Here is a 16,026-nt window from a genome sequence, read left to right on the forward strand (position 1 = left end):
CCTCATCATATACTGCATAGACTACTCTGTGGCCTCCGCTCTAGCACACCTCCAATTCATCCTCAACTATCCCAAAGACTTAACTGTCCAGTTAATCTACCTATTCCCTCATACCTCTACTGCCCCTCTTCTTACAGCCCCTTCACTGGCTACTCATCGCCAAGCTAATACATTTCAAAATACTGACAATGACATACAATCCGCTCGCAACCCGTCTACATCTGTCCTAATCTCCTGATACCTCCTCACACAAAATTTCCAGTCCTCGCAAGACCTTCTTCTTCTTTGCTCTCCTCTTGTCTGCTCCCCCATCATTATCTCCAATATTTCTCCCAACACATCAGACTCTCTCCCACCATCTAAACTTTCATTGTATATCTCATGGGAACCTGTCTGGTAGTTTTAACCCCTTGAATCCCCACCATGCGGTAATACATGACCTGACAATATTTCCAAATGTATGTTTTTTTTCAGATGCAGCAAAATATTTAAAATCCACTTTTAAAACGGTGCACACTATATGCTAATTACTCATTAAAGGGTCAAGCGGCGGTGCTGCTATCCCGAAGAGTCACATAGTCCTGCCCCCAAACCCACCTTTCCATGTTTAATTGACATACCCCTGGCTGATTCAACTTTCTCGGATACGCCATTGCCCTGTGGCACTATACACAAGGGGGGCTGTGTGGCACTATACACAAGGGGGAAAGGGCTGTGTGGCACTATATAGAAGGGGCTGTGTGGCACTACGAAGGGGGGGCTGTGTGGCACTATCTACTAGGGGGCTGTATGGCACTATTTACAAGGGGGAGGGCTGTGGCTCTAACTACAGGTGGCTGTGTGTGGTGCAATTTACAGGGGTCTGTGTGTGGCACTATCTACTAAGGGGGGGCTAAGCGGCACTATCTACTAAGGGAGGCTGTGTGGCACTATATACAGTGGCAGCTGTATAGCGCTATATACAGGGGGGGCTTTATGTGATATCTATAGGGGGCTGTATAGCACTATCTACAAGGGGGAGGCACTATCTACAAGTGTGGTGTGACACTGTCTATAGGCGGGGCTGTATAGCACTGTCTACAGGGGGGATGTATTGCAAATTTTACAGGGGGCACTATCTATAAGGGGGGCTGCTTGTGGCACCTGGGTGGGGCCCAGTCAAGAGTTTACTATGGGGCCCAGTCTTTCCTAGTTACGCCCCTGCGATTGTTGTTCCTGTCCATTAGTCCTGGCTGTAATACACAGCTGACACCCGCAGCGTATGGAGTGAGCTCAGCACATGAGCCCACTCCATATATCACCCCCCGCACCACGACATGCTATTAGGTCATAGTGTGCGAAGGGGTTAATGTGCAGCGGATGTTGCAAATTGAAAATTGCAATTTTCCACCGTTATGCCATTTTAGTGCACAATATGTTGTGCCCAGTTTGTGCCACTGAAGACAAATACCTCATAAAATGTTAATCGGGTTCTCCCGGGTATGTCATATATGTGGAAGTAAACTGCTGTTTGGGAACGCTGTAGGGCTCAGAAGGGAGGGAGCGCCATTTTGCTTTAGGAGCGCAGATTTTTCTTGGTAGTTGTTCTGTTTGGGGTTTTACTGGTATTTCAGTTTATAATGTGGGGGCATATGTAATCTGTGCGGAGTACATCTGAGCATAAAAAGGTGGTTTAATAATGAGGTAAATAAATAATAATCCCCAGATATGCAGCCAGTGTCGCACTGATAAATGGTGCCCGATCTTATCCGCTTTTGGACACTCTGCACATTTTTTGTCGCCATATTCTGAGACAGAACTTTTTTATTTTTTCTCCACCGGAGCTGTGTGAGGGCTTATTTGTTGCGGGTCAATCTGTTGTTTTCATTGGTACTACTTTGGGGTACATGCGATTATTTGATCACTTTTTATTCTATTTTTTGGCAAGCAAGGTGACCAAAAACCATAAATTCTGACCGTTTTAATTTTTTTTCTTTTTCTTTTACAGTGTTCACCGTGCGCTATAAATGGCATTTTACTTTATTCTGCGGGTCGATGCGATTACGGCGATACCAATGGTATATTTTTTTTTTTATGTTTTGCAGCGTTTGCACACTAAAATCACTTTTTTTCGTTTTCAGTCAAAAAAGCTGTGTAAGGGCTTGATTTTTGCAGGACGAGTTGTAGTTTTCATTGGTACTATTTTGGGGTAGACGCGACTTTTTTTTATCAGGTTGTATTCTATATTTTGGGAGGAGTGGTGACCAAAAAATTGAGATTCTGGCATTGTATTTTATTTTTATTTTTTGCAGCGTTCACCGTGCGGGGAAAATAACATTATAGTTTTATAGTTTGGGTCGTTACGAATGCAGTGATACCAAATATGTGTACTTTTTTTAACGTTTTAATTTTTTCCCTATAATAAAAGACTTATTATAGGGTAAAAAAGCAGTTCTTGTTTTACACTTTTAAAAAAAAAACACTTTTATGAACTCTTTTTTTTTTTGACCCACTAGTGGACTAGGAGACCTACAGCACTGATCGCTGCTATAATACGTTACACTACCTACGTAGTGTAATGTATTATAACTGTCAGTGTGACGCGATAGTCTGAGGCTGGTCCTCATAGGCTTCTGTACATAACAGACCCGGAGGCCATTGTTTGGCCTTCGGTTGCCATGACAACCGTTGGCAGCCCTCGCGATCACGTTGTGGAGGTTGCCGATGTGCTATAAACCTCTTAAATGCGGCAATTGCAATCGATCACTGCATTTAAGGGGTTAATTACCTAAATTAGCGGCGATGGACCGCTGGCTGGCAAGAGTGGAGTGTCAGCTGTCGGGGACAGTTGAACTCCCAGTTACCGGACACTGTCCATTAGGACAGTGTGCACCGGGATCTGTGCAGTAACTGTACGTCCTGGTACGGGAAGTAACAGTTGCGTCGCAGCACGTGAACAGGTTAATGTTGTTAAATAAGGATCAGGAAGGCTTATGTACTGTTATCTGTTTCTAAAGCTGACTTATAAAGGTTCTGTAAGAGTGACAAATTAGAATATACATATTGTTATACAATACCTTGCATTCCATATAAGAAAAGATATTAAATAAGCAAGTGACATTTTCTTGTCTGTAAATTAACATTCTTAAAAAGAACAGTACATAGACAAAAGTCTTGCTACAGGGCAAGGGTTAATGGGTTAAGTACCAATCCCTCCGCCTTTCTTTCTTCCCAAACAGTTTATATCACCATTCAATGTTGCATCATTTTGTAACCCCAGCCCTGGTGATCTCTGGTCGGAAACATGAAAAAAATGTTTACTGTAACGTGCTTCCCCCGGCTATCAAGAAAGTAAATACACGTTTAGCTTTAAGTGAACTTCTCGTGCTCAGTGACTCAGATCTGGGGGGGTGGCAGAAAAGAAAAAAAAACTCAGTCAAATTGCTGGTAAAAGGGGTTAAAGACCAGAGTATAAATAGGTTTCCTTTCCTTCATTTTTGTCATTAGAAACGTGAGTCTAAACTAAGAACTAGGTATTCCCAGGGCACAGTCATTTTTTTTTTTATTTCTTGATAGGTGTTATAAGAAACTTTATTACAAGAATATTTATTTGACTATTTATTTCTTTTTTATTTTATTGGACCAGCCAACACAGAATATATTTATTTTCTGTTATTTATATTTAAATATTTTTTTTTAAGTTAGAAATTTAATTTGAAAAGACTGAATTTATTAAATAATATATTTTACTATTATTTATTGTTATATACTACTACATGAACATAATGAAAGAACAGTCGTTTGCCTCAAAGCAAGGCTTTTTAGTGAAGGGGCTTTATTTTATTGCATTGGCTCTTAGTAGCTCTAGAAGTGCACTAGCTAGCCCTATTAGAGACAACAGTCCAATTCTTGGCTACGCAGACCAGGTACGACTAAGACATCTCTATGCAGATAACGAGCACACACATCTACATCTCCAGATCACCCCTGAAGGAGAAGTCAGTGGCACCAAGGAGAAGAACTTATATAGTAAGTATATAGACACCTGTCTTTGCTTTTAGATCATTTATATGTTTGTGGTTTTATTGTGGTTTTCCTAGAATTTCTCTATCGTATACTCAAAAATTCAGGTGCGACTGTAGTTATCTCCAATTTCCTACTTCCACATTTTACAGGGGTGCAGCAAGCTGACCCATAGGGAGCAGTTTGGAGGAACCTTCCACTGGAGTCATGATGATTTCCAGTTATATCGAGTGATTTTCTTTTAATAAAAAAGTCATGACAAATTTATTTTTTTAATCCTGTGACAAATAAGACAGAAAGAATATCATCAGTGACCAAAAGTTCCCCGGTTTGTAAACAACTCCTCATATGTCAGCTTTCTGGACCTCTGGTGTATCTGATATGGGAATACTAGGCATTTAAACCTGAATTTCTTTGGAAAATATTACACAGAAAATTTCTGGTGCTCATGATGACTCTGCAGTCATGCTTTGACTTCCCTCTGAGAATTAAGTACAAGAAAGTCTGTAATACATTAACAAAAGAACAAAAAAAACAACACGCGAAACATTCATGCAGCAAAATTATCTAATGTATCAACATACAACAAATGTAGTTAATAAAACAAACGTAGTTAAAAAGACTTACCAAAGGGCAGTAGAAAAATCCTGCATATGCATTGCCATTTCAATATATTACATAGAATTACCCATAACGTATGTAGTTGTCACCAATTGATGATACTATATATAATATGCTGATTATGCCAGAAACCAAACCTCTATAAAGGAAGTAAAGATAAAGGCAAAGGTCACTGTTCATCTGCTTTGGTGGCACTTAATGTGTTCTATAACCAATAATTGTGAGTATTTATGGCATTATTTGCTATATCATCAGCATTACATCAATCGACATGACATAATACACTCCTGAAGATCATAAATGAGCAAATCACGTGTATTGGTTAAAGTATAGCCAGAAATGAGATATGCATAAGCTTTTATGAATAATAGTAGTTTTATGATTATAACCTTTAATGGACATGTTGCCATCCTACGCACCCTACATATCAATGCTGTACATCCGTGTTCTATGTGAATGGAATAATGTGTACTAGAAATGTGTAAACTGTTAGTAAGAGTATGTTTCTTTTGACACGACTTTTGAATTTATTGATTTGTTTATCAAGTAAATGCAAAAATATGTCTCAGGCCGTTTTTATGGTTCTATGGTGATCTAAGTCCTGTTCAGTAGAACCACAGATTGTTCCGGTATTGTGACGGTTAAAACTGTATTACTGCAATCTGAAGCCAGCCTTGTAAAGAGTTTGTCTCATCACAGACCTCGGAAGCAGTTGATTTTACCAGGGGACGTTGTTGTCAGGGGATATGTAGTATTACATGTGGTCATTTATATGAATGGACCTCCATGTGATACATGGATGGACCTGGTCCGCCAGAGAAAGAGTCGCTCTGGTTTATTTACTTGTAGAGGACAAAGAAGACTTTAACTTTGTAATATAGAAAAGATGTATGCATAGGTCCATATGGATCTGTTCTATGACGGTGGATGAAATAGAAGTGCTAAAGAGCAATGAGGCAAATGACCAACAACTTAAAGACCTGACTAATAGCTAAAGATGTCTGTCATTTGCACATAGTGTGAATAAAGGTACAGAGGTCAGAATCTCAGGACCATGGTCAGTAACCATGATGTTAGTAGGAGCTCCCAATTCAGGATGGAACCTTCTCATTTTCCATTATTGAATGGAGTTATCCTGCTGTGACTGATCCTTTTTAAATTATATATTTTTTTATTTTTGCGGAAGAAACAACACATAATACAACAACATAAACAAAAAAGAATAGAAAAAATTTACATTACAATGATCTTTTAGAAGAGGACCATAGAAAATGTCACAGCATTACAGAGTTCAGTACAGTATACCAACAGCAGAGAGTTAGGACATATCTAAAGTCATTTTAATCCATCTTATTTTCAGAATTAATGCTATATTTTTGTCCTTTAGGCCTGCTAGAAATCAAAGCAGTAAAACCAAGTATTTTGGTGATTCGAGGAATAAAAACTACCCGGTATCTTTGCATGGACTCCAGGCACCACTTGTATGGATCGGTAAGTGTCAGATGAAATGTATACAATTACAAGACTTTGTTAGTGAGGTTATCATTGAGTTTAATAACCAGTACAGTTTAGTCCATAACTTAAAGGGCTTATCTGCCTTCAGAAAACCGATTTATATACCCTATAGACTCTATTAGGGAAAGTTAGTGATATGAAAGCCACATCTAGTAAGGCTGAGCTAAATATTATGCACTGTTAACCCCACAGTGCGGAGCATTAAAATTGTTGTTTCCCTGATTCTCTGCAACACCCCGTCATTGGTTCCTGACTGTTTTGGGGTTGCAATCTCAAGCAGGACAGTCCAAACCAAACATACTAATTTTTTTCATGACCTTTGTGGTCGGTAGTAATATAAAACTGATCAACATAACATTTTTAAAGGTGTCGATTATAGGAAAGCTGAGCGATGTCCTCCCAAGCTGGAGATTGTAAAACGAGAACCAAGCAGTAATCTAAAGTATACAACTGTTTGTGTTAATGCCTTTGTTATGTAGGTTATCCCATCTTATAGACCTTTAAAACTATATGGTTATTGAACCTGTTTTATACTTTTAGATAACAGAGACATGTTATCTGCATTGGTCTTTGAAACTGACAGCACTGAAAATATTGTGGGAATTTGCTATTGATTTAAATATACAAATTAATCTAGTTAGAAACCATATATAACATGCAATATTAAAAGATATATTATCAGTTTTTTTTTAATCATATACACTTTTTTTGTATATACATATACATATATATATATATATATCCCATTGTAAAGTGAACTGTGTTTGTCATTTCTTATGAATGTACACAAATAAAGTATTTCTTAAATAGCCATCCCTTAAAGGGGTTCACGGACTAAAACATTAATAGATTATCCTGTCGATCATCCAGACAATTAATTTTTAGTCAGACAGAGCGGCTCGTCTGTACATGCGGCTGTACCAGTACTGCAGTTCGGCCCATATCCTACCAGGCATGGCTGCAAGTATGGACGTGGTGCTCCAACATTCTTATGATCAGTGGGGGCCTGGGGCTTGGACCCTCATCAGTCACACATTAATTGCCTATGCTAAGAAAGGCAATCAAAGTTTTAGTCCTGGAAATCCCCTTTTCAATACAGTTTTAATATTGGAAATGATCTCTTTAGCATTTGGAGAAGTACAATAATACACATACAGGGCTGTAGTGACTTTGAAAAGGTCAATAGTGTTTAGAGTGGACCAATGAAATAGCTAATACATGTGTTATGTAGTCAATAGTCACAAACCAAAATATTAATATATTGCTATTCTATGGCTATTGTTAACCAAGTAAAACACATTTATTTCCAGTAAAAGTAATTTTTTTTTTGTCTAATGTCTATATATTACCAGATGGTTTATAAAGAAGATGACTGCAATTTCCGTGAAGTGCCGCTAGCAGATGGATACAACTTATATTACTCAGAGAAGCATCCCGCTCCACTCACCCTTACTCCAACCCGAGGAGGGCACCAGTCTGGCAAGCAGTTGGTCCGTTTCATGCCACTGGAGAGCTCTATTCCCTTGGAATCCTTGTATGCAGTAGATCATTCTTATGATCACCAACATAGGAGCCACTTAGACATAGAAGATCCTCTCGGCATGATAGACAGGTCCAGCATCTTCAGTCCAAGTCTGGATTCATGATGAATATAGACACTTCTCTATTGGTTGCTTCATAAATATGGTTTCTTCATTGACCTTACTCAATTTACTAAAGAGCAAACATCAGGAACATTACCAGAATTCAAGGCATGATATAAGGGAGAACCAATGTCTGAGCAAATAGACAATTGTTATAAAAGTGACAGTATGTATGGCATTGTATGTCCAGTGACCTGTTCAATTATAATCGAGGCAAAAAGCATACTCCAAACTGCAAGGATCTCGCTGCACTACAGAGATAATTCAGAAACTAAATGCTGTACAACATTAGGAAATGTCATAGGATGGGCATATTATAATCTTGAGGACTTTTCTTTTTTGACTGCCTTTTTTGTTTTGATCAAGGCCTTTCTCCATAACCAGTTCAAATATTTTGGGAGATAACTAGTCAAAATAAGCTTGGGATTGGCATGGGAACATAACAATAACATTTTAGAGGTTTAAGCAAATGTATTAATTTATTGTGTGGAATTCTAGTTTATTTTATTTTTTTATCATGTTTATGTAAATATAACTTTGAAAGATTCGCACATCTTAGGCTATGTTCACTCTGAGTTTTTTGCAGGCGGAAATTCTGCCTCAAAATTCCGTTTGGAAGTTTGAGGCAGATTTTCCTCTCCCTGCACGCCGATTTTAACGGCGTTTTTCGTGGCGTATTTCGCCCCTGGCCATTGAGCGCCACGGGCATAAAACGCAGCGAAATACGCTTTCTCTGCCTCCCATTGATGTCAATGGGAGGTCAGAGGTGTAAACGTTTGAAGATAGGGCATGTCCCTTCTTTCTCCCGCGAGGCGGTTTTACCGCTCGCTGGAAAAAGACGCCTCCGCCTCCCATTGAAATCAATGAGAGGCATTTTCGGGCCGTTTTTGCCGAGTTTTGCGGTGTGGTTTCCGCGTCAAAAAATTTGTCAAAAAAAACTCTGTGTGAACATAGCCTTACAAGACTTTAGTCTTACCTTTTCACACACTTGATGCATTGAAATCATATGTAGTTTTTATTTAACAAAGCCTGTGGCTTATATGTGGAAATGTCATAAACCTGCACAGTGACTAACTCTAAAGACTGTTTACACAATGCAGTTTTAATGGTGTTTTTGCACTTTTTGTTCAGCTAGAACCAGGATCCAGTCCAAATAAGGGGAGAAGTATAAGTCTCTGTTCACACTTGCATGGCTTTTTAATTTGTAACAGAAACCACATTGACAATAGGGTCCGTCGGGTTCCACCAATAAGTCCGTCTATTTGACAAGACCAATTGCATTGCATGCAGTGCTATTATTCCTATCAAATTTTGACGGAATATGTGACAGATAACCTGAAAGGAGCTTCTAGCGCAGATGTAAACATAGTCTAAGTATAAGGAAAATGAATAAGCCTTGAAGTTACCAAACCTGAAGTTCATACCAATAAGGAAGTTTGTATGAACTGTAACGCGATCACGTTGCAATGAAGTGGCCTGTATGAGTGAAATTCATTCATGTTATATGTGTGTTAAGGATACGTTTTCTTCTTTACAAAGAGGGTGTCACTACTGTAATGTCATGACTTTCTACTGACTTTATGTGCATCTTGTATTACTACTATTGTATGTAATATTTTATTTATTTATCCTATTTATTTATTTGCATTTTGCAATAATATGTATTTTAAAATGTTTTATTTATTGGTGCAAAATGTACAGATATTATTTATTTAAATAAAAATGGTCAATCTATTTATCAAACCATTTCTGTTTCCGGTTATACTTTTTATTACATTTAATCAGGGTGTTTCTCTGCTGAGGGTGGGCTTACCTATAGAAATGACTAATGTAAGTCTATAGGGGCATCTAATATAGTATAAAATAAAATGAAAATCAAGTAGAACATCATTGTATATAATTTTAATCTAAGCAAGCATATTTGTATGTGGGCACGGTATATGTAAACAAACAGCGTTTTTCCTATGCTCTGTAGTTCTCTATTCTTAAGGACCGAACTATTGCTAAAGTATACTTTAATATAAAATAATTACTCAGTTCAATCAGTTTGATTTAGGCTTAGTTCACACTGAGTGTTTTGCAGGCAAAATTCATTCCGGATTTCGCAGCGTCTCTTGCAGCGTTTTTTCGGCCGCCTCCATTGAAGCTAATGTAAGGATAACAAATGCTGCGAAAAACGCTCGGAAACTAGCGCCACTGGTTTTTTTCTGGCTCCCATTTATTTCAATGGGAGGTCAGAGGTGGAACCGCTGCAAGAAAGGGCATGCTGCTTTTATTCCCCACTAGCGGCTAAAAGTCGTCCAGGAAAAAAAAGAGCCTCTGCTTCACATTGAAATCAATTGAGGGTGATTTAGGCAGTTTTTTCGTGCTGATTCCAACGCAGTTTCCGTGTCAAAATCAGTGGCAAAGACCTCAATATGGACTAGGCAGACCAGGTATACTAACAGCATCATAAACACCAGACCAGGGAGATTGGGCCGGAAGATCTCTTGGTGCCTAAGGCAGGGTGTTTAGCATGTGCTTCCCCACTCTCAGACCTTGATGTTCAGCATGATAGATATCATTCATTTAATTACTCAGAGTCGCCCCTTTCCACCTACTCACCAATCCCTAGCATTCTAATTTATAATTATAATATATATTCCCTATTTCCATCCACCCCTATACCTGTCACATACGTGCAGTTCTTGGTGAATGTTAAGCTTTCCGCAGCATTTCTCCTGACTCCATCCCTCACAAGAAATAGTGCAATAGATAACTGACTACTTCATATATCTCTTGTCCTGGCCATGCACCAAACACACACAAAACTGGAAACAAAACAGCCTGGGTTAGACAATGATTTTGTGCTATTTGTGAAGTTACATAAAGGTTGGATTCAGACGCGGCATATTTTGTTGCAGAAATTTCTGGAACTGAAAATAAAAGCTGACCATAACTTTTAAAGGGGTTTTCTGAACTCCATAACATGGAATCCAATAAAGCATGCCACCATTTTTATTTTATGGATTCATAAGAAATCAGACATAAAAGACTCTTTAGAAGTCTTTGAGAGCTCTCTTAAGGCTCCATACAACTTGAAGGATAATACCCAAAATACAGTCATGTGTATGAAATTTTAGGGTCTATTCACATCTGTATTATGCATCTGTGTTGCATGGATCTGTAATACAGCGCCCATAGCCTACTATGGTCCCAAACTGTACCTGACTGTCTTTGATTTTAAACAGAGGCAAATGAAGATTTTTTTTCTCACAAGTTGCATATAAATCCATGAGAAAAATATGGTGTCATGCAGAATCACATACCATATTACAGAGATATTTTCCCTTGGAATCATTGCCCTAGGGACTCCATGTGCCGCTGTACAGGGTCAGTGCATAAAGCAGTTCTATGGGCATGGACCCTTTATGTTTCTAATAGATATTTTTTGCTTCAGAATTCTTGCTAATAAAAAGCTAAATATCAGTTACTTTCCAACCCTAAAGAAAACGTAAGCAAAAATTACTAAACCGTAAAGGTTAAAATCAATCAATTCAAGACAATGATGAGATTTATGTGTGTGAAAAAATTCCGATCTCATAAATTTATATATATTGTAAAATTTAAGATGGTTTTATTCATTTTTAGTGTTAGAACTTTGCTGATAAGTCTCATGATAGATATTGGTGGCATATTGCTAGGATATGCAACCAATGTCTGATTGGTGGGGAGCACTAGAACAAGGTGGCATCGACACTAGTAAAGCGGCATGTCACTTCATCATCTTTTAGATTTGCTTGGCTTTCTTTAGAGGTGACATGTTTGCTCTATTATATTCAATGGCAATGTAAAGGATCTGCCAGACACAGCTTCTGTGTCGACGCCCGTGATTAATCAGTCTGCATCTGCTCCTAGGTCTGATAGAGTGACTCCATCTGCAACCACTCAGGCTGGTAGGCTGAGGAGTGGGAGAACCTATCACAGCCTGGCCAGACGGAGCTAGCTCTCGCCCTCTGTCTATATATACCTTCATTTCCTGCTCTTCCTTGCCTGTGATTCTGTCTGGTTTCCTGGCTCTGCTGTTCCTGCTAGTACTATATACCTCTGCTTCAAATTGACCCTGGCTTTACTGACTACTCTCCTGCTCTGTGTTTGGTACCTCGTACACTCCTGGTTTGACTCGGCTCGTTCACTACTCTTGTTGCTCACGGTGTTGCCGTTTAGATGTCTTCAGCTTCTCACTTTTAAAACATTTCTGCACCTATAAACAAAGTTAAAATTCTCAACACATCTAAATATAACTGTCACACACACACACACACACCGTGCCCCCTGTAAATAGTGACCTACATAGAAGCCCCTGTAGATAGTGCCCACATATGGACTCCAGAGCTGCAAGGCAATAGTGCTAACCACTGAGCCACCGTGCTGCCCTACATATAGCTTCCCCTATAGTTAGTGCTCCATGTATAGCCCACCTCTGTAGATAGTGTCTCACATATAGCTCCCCCTGTATATAGTGTCCCACATATAGCCCACCCCTGTAGACTGTGCACTACATATAGACCCCCCTGTAGATAGTGGCCCACATCCCCACATACAGACCTCCCCTGTAGCTAGTGCCCCACATATAGACCCCCCCTGTATATAGTGCCCCACATATAGACCCCCCTGTATATAGTGGCCCACATATAGACCCCCCTGTATATAGTGCCCCACATTCACATTTTTATGAGGAAAAAAATATATAAACTTGACGTACTCACATGATCCCGTTCCCACGCTGTTCACTGGCGATGCAGAAATGCTCTCTTCTGAGCATGTCTGCGGAGCTGAACGAGCGTCCTCCAATGACGCGGATTGGCGGGGCAGAATTACTTGCCCCGCCAATCAGCACCTTCCAAGCATGAAAGCGGCGCGATGATGTCATCGCGCCGCTAGCCAATCACTGTCGTTGTAAGGCACTGGATGGTCAGGCACGGAACATGCCCGGCCATTCAGTGCTAATACATGTATTTGGCTGCCCCGGGCCCCGTAGCAGCCGCTATGGCTGCTACCACGGTAGTTACGCCACTGGCTCCCGCGGTCTTCCAGAATTTCATAAATGAGATTTTAAGAAACTATCTGGGGGTATTTTTTGTAGTGTACCTTGATGACATATTTGTGTTTTCCAAGGACTGGTCCTCCCACATTGAGCATGTGAGGAAGGTTCTCCAGGCCCTTCGGGAAAACAAACTCTTTGCTAAATCCAAAAAATGTGTGTTTGGGGTGCAGGAGATACCATTTTTTGGGTCAAATCCTCACTCCTAATGAATTCCGCATGGACACTGCCAAGGTTCAGGCTGCGCCTGAATGGGTCCAACCTGCCTCCCTGAAGGCGTTACACTGCTTCCTGGGATTTGCTAATTATTACAAATTTATTGCTAAGCTCTCGGTCATCACTAAGCCTCTTACGGATCTTACTCGCAGTGGTGCTGATCTCCTCCACAGGCCTCCGGAGCCGGTCCATGCTTTTGAGATCCTTAAGAAGTGCTTTATCTCTGCCCCAGTGCTGATTCAGCCTAACCAAATGGAGCCATTCATCGTGGCGGTTGACGCCTCCGAGGTGGGAGTGGGTGCTGTCTTGTCCCATGGTACCAAGTCCCTCACCCATCTCCGTCCCTGTGCCTAATTCTCCAGGAAGTTCTCGCCCACTGAGAGTAAATATGACGTGGCAACCGCAAACTCTTAGCCATTAAATGGGCATTTGAAGAGTGGCGCCACTTCTTGGAGGATGCTAGGCACCAGGTAACTGTCTTTACTGACCACAAGAATCTGGTTTTCCTAGAATCTGCCCGGAGGCTAAACCCGAGACAAGCTCGATGGGCGTTGTTTTTTACTAGATTTAACTTTGTGGTCATCTATAGGGCTGGGTCTAAAAATATTAAAGCTGATGCACTGTCGCGTAGCTTCATGGCCAGCCCTCCTTCGGAGGAAGATCCTGCTTGTGTTTTGCCCCTAGGTATAATCATATCCTCTGTTGATTCTGACTCAGTCTCCGAAATTGCGGCTGATCAAGGTTCAGCTCCCGGGAACCTTCTTGAGAACAAGCTGTTTGTTCCCCTGCAATTCTGACTAAGGGTACTCAGGGAGAATCATGACTCTGCACTATCTGGCCACCCAGGCATTCTGGGTACCAAGCACCTCTTTGCTAGAAACTATTGGTGGCCTGGGTTGCCTAAAGACGTTAATGCCTACGTCGCCGTTTGTGAAATTTGTGCTAGGTCCAAGACTCCCAGGTCCCGACCAGCGGGCTTACTATGTTCTTTGCCCATTCCCCAGAGACCTTGGACCCATATCTCCATGGATTTTATCACCGATCTGCCTCCATCTCAAGGCAAGTCGGTGGTGTGGGTTGTAGTAGACCGCTTTAGTAAGATGTGCCAATTTGTGCCCCTCAAGAAACTACCCAATGCCAAGACGTTAGTTATCTTGTTTGTCAAACACATCCTGCGTCTCCATGGGGTTCCTGTCAATATTGTTTCTGACAGAGGGGTACAATTTGTTTCATTGTTTTGGAGAGCTTTCTGTAAAAAGTTGGAGATTGATGTGTCCTTCTCCTCGGCCTTCCATCCTGAAACTAATGGCCAAACTGAGGGGACTAATCAGTCTCTAGAACAATATTTAAGGTGTTTTCTCTCCGACTGTCAATATGATTGGGTCTCCTTCATTCCCCTTGCCGAATTTTCCCTTAATAACCGGGTCAGTAACTCATCGGGGGTCTCCCCCTTTTTCTGTAATTTAAATTTTGGGTTTAATCCACGGTTCTCCTCCGTTTCACCTGGTGGTTCCAACAATCCCGAGGTAGATGTCATTCATCGGGAACTGTGCACAGTCTGGGCCCAGGTTCAGAAGAACCTAGAGGCGTCCCAGAGCATACAAAAGACTCAGGCAGATAGAAGACGTTCTGCTAACCCCTTGTTTGTGGTCGGGGATCTGATGTGGCTATCTTCAAAAAATTTGCGTCTTAAAGTTCCGTCCAAAAAATTTGCTCCCCAGTATATTGGGCCATATTGAGGTCCTTAACCCTGTCTCCTTCCGGCTGGAGTTACCCCCGTCTTTTCAAATACACAACGTGTTTCATGCCTCCCTCCTGAAACCCTGCTCCCTGTCCTTGGCTACCTCGAGGAAACCTCCGGTCCCTGTTCTCACCACCCGAAGGGGTAGAATTCGAGGTGGCCAAGATTGTGGATAGCAGGATGGTCCCTCCAGTACCTGGTCCATTGGAGAGGATACGGGCCTGAGGAGAGGGCTTGGGTACCTGCCCGGGATGTTCACGCTGGGGTATTGCTCAGGAGGTTCCAACTTCGGTTCCCCAATAAGCCAGGTCCACCTAGGAAGGGTCCAGTGGCCCCTCACAAAATGGGGGGTACTGTAAAGGATCTGCCAGACACAGCTTCTGTGTCGACGCCCGTGAATAATAAGTCTGCATCTACTCCTAGGTCTGACAGAGTGACTCCATCTGCTACCACTCAGGCTGGTAGGCTGAGGAGTGGGAGAACCTATCACAGCCTATCACAGCCTGGCCAGACGGAGCTAGCTCCCGCCCTCTGTCTATTTATACCTTCATTTCCTGCTCTTCCTTGCCTGTGATTCTGTCTGGTTTCCTGGCTCTGCTGTTCCTGCTAGTACTATATACCTCTGCTTCAAATTGACCCTGGCTTTACGGACTACTCTCCTGCTCTGCGTTTGGTACCTCGTACACTCCTGGTTTGACTCGGCTCGTTCACTACTCTTGTTGCTCATGGTGTTGCCGTGGGCAACTGCCCCATTTCCCGTAGCTTCTGTGTACCCTTGTCTGTTTGTCTCTCGTGCACGTATTGAGCGTAGAGACCGTCGCCCAGTTGTACGCCGTTGCCTAGGACGGGTCGTGCCATTAGGCAGGGACTGAGTGGCGGGTAGATTAGGGCTCACCTGTCTGTCTCCTTACCCCGTCGTTACAGGCAAACTATGTGACCACTCAGAAAAAGCTAACAGAAGACAAAGTGCCACAGAGCTGTTCTAGTTCTGTTTCCGCTACGTTCTAGCAAGCGGTGGGGGTCAAAGCAGTCAGAACCCCTGCTAATCAGACATTTGTAAGGAAGTGAACCAGTGCCCCTCCCCATAAATGGCCTATGGACTGAGAACATAGACTTATGTAAATAAGTTAACAGGTCCTTTAAGAGATGCCCAGACAACTGTTTCGTACTGTTGTTTTGTTTTACAAGTTCCTGGATGAGGCAGG

At 41.4% G+C, this 16,026-nt stretch overlaps 1 protein-coding gene across 1 annotated transcript; it reads left to right on the plus strand.

Moving 5' to 3' along the window:
* Window positions 1–3,749: 3,749 nt before the first annotated feature.
* Window positions 3,750–7,784, plus strand: FGF21 (fibroblast growth factor 21; the record flags this gene model as incomplete). The annotated part of the gene is made up of 3 exons (XM_075838921.1): window positions 3,750–4,008; window positions 6,011–6,114; window positions 7,491–7,784. Coding segments are annotated over 3 exons (657 nt in total), but the record flags the coding sequence as incomplete, so codon positions are not given.
* Between the last annotated feature and the right edge of the window lie 8,242 nt (window positions 7,785–16,026).

Source organism: Rhinoderma darwinii, chromosome 10, assembly GCF_050947455.1.
Source record: "Rhinoderma darwinii isolate aRhiDar2 chromosome 10, aRhiDar2.hap1, whole genome shotgun sequence".
NCBI classification, from domain to species: domain Eukaryota; kingdom Metazoa; phylum Chordata; class Amphibia; order Anura; family Rhinodermatidae; genus Rhinoderma; species Rhinoderma darwinii.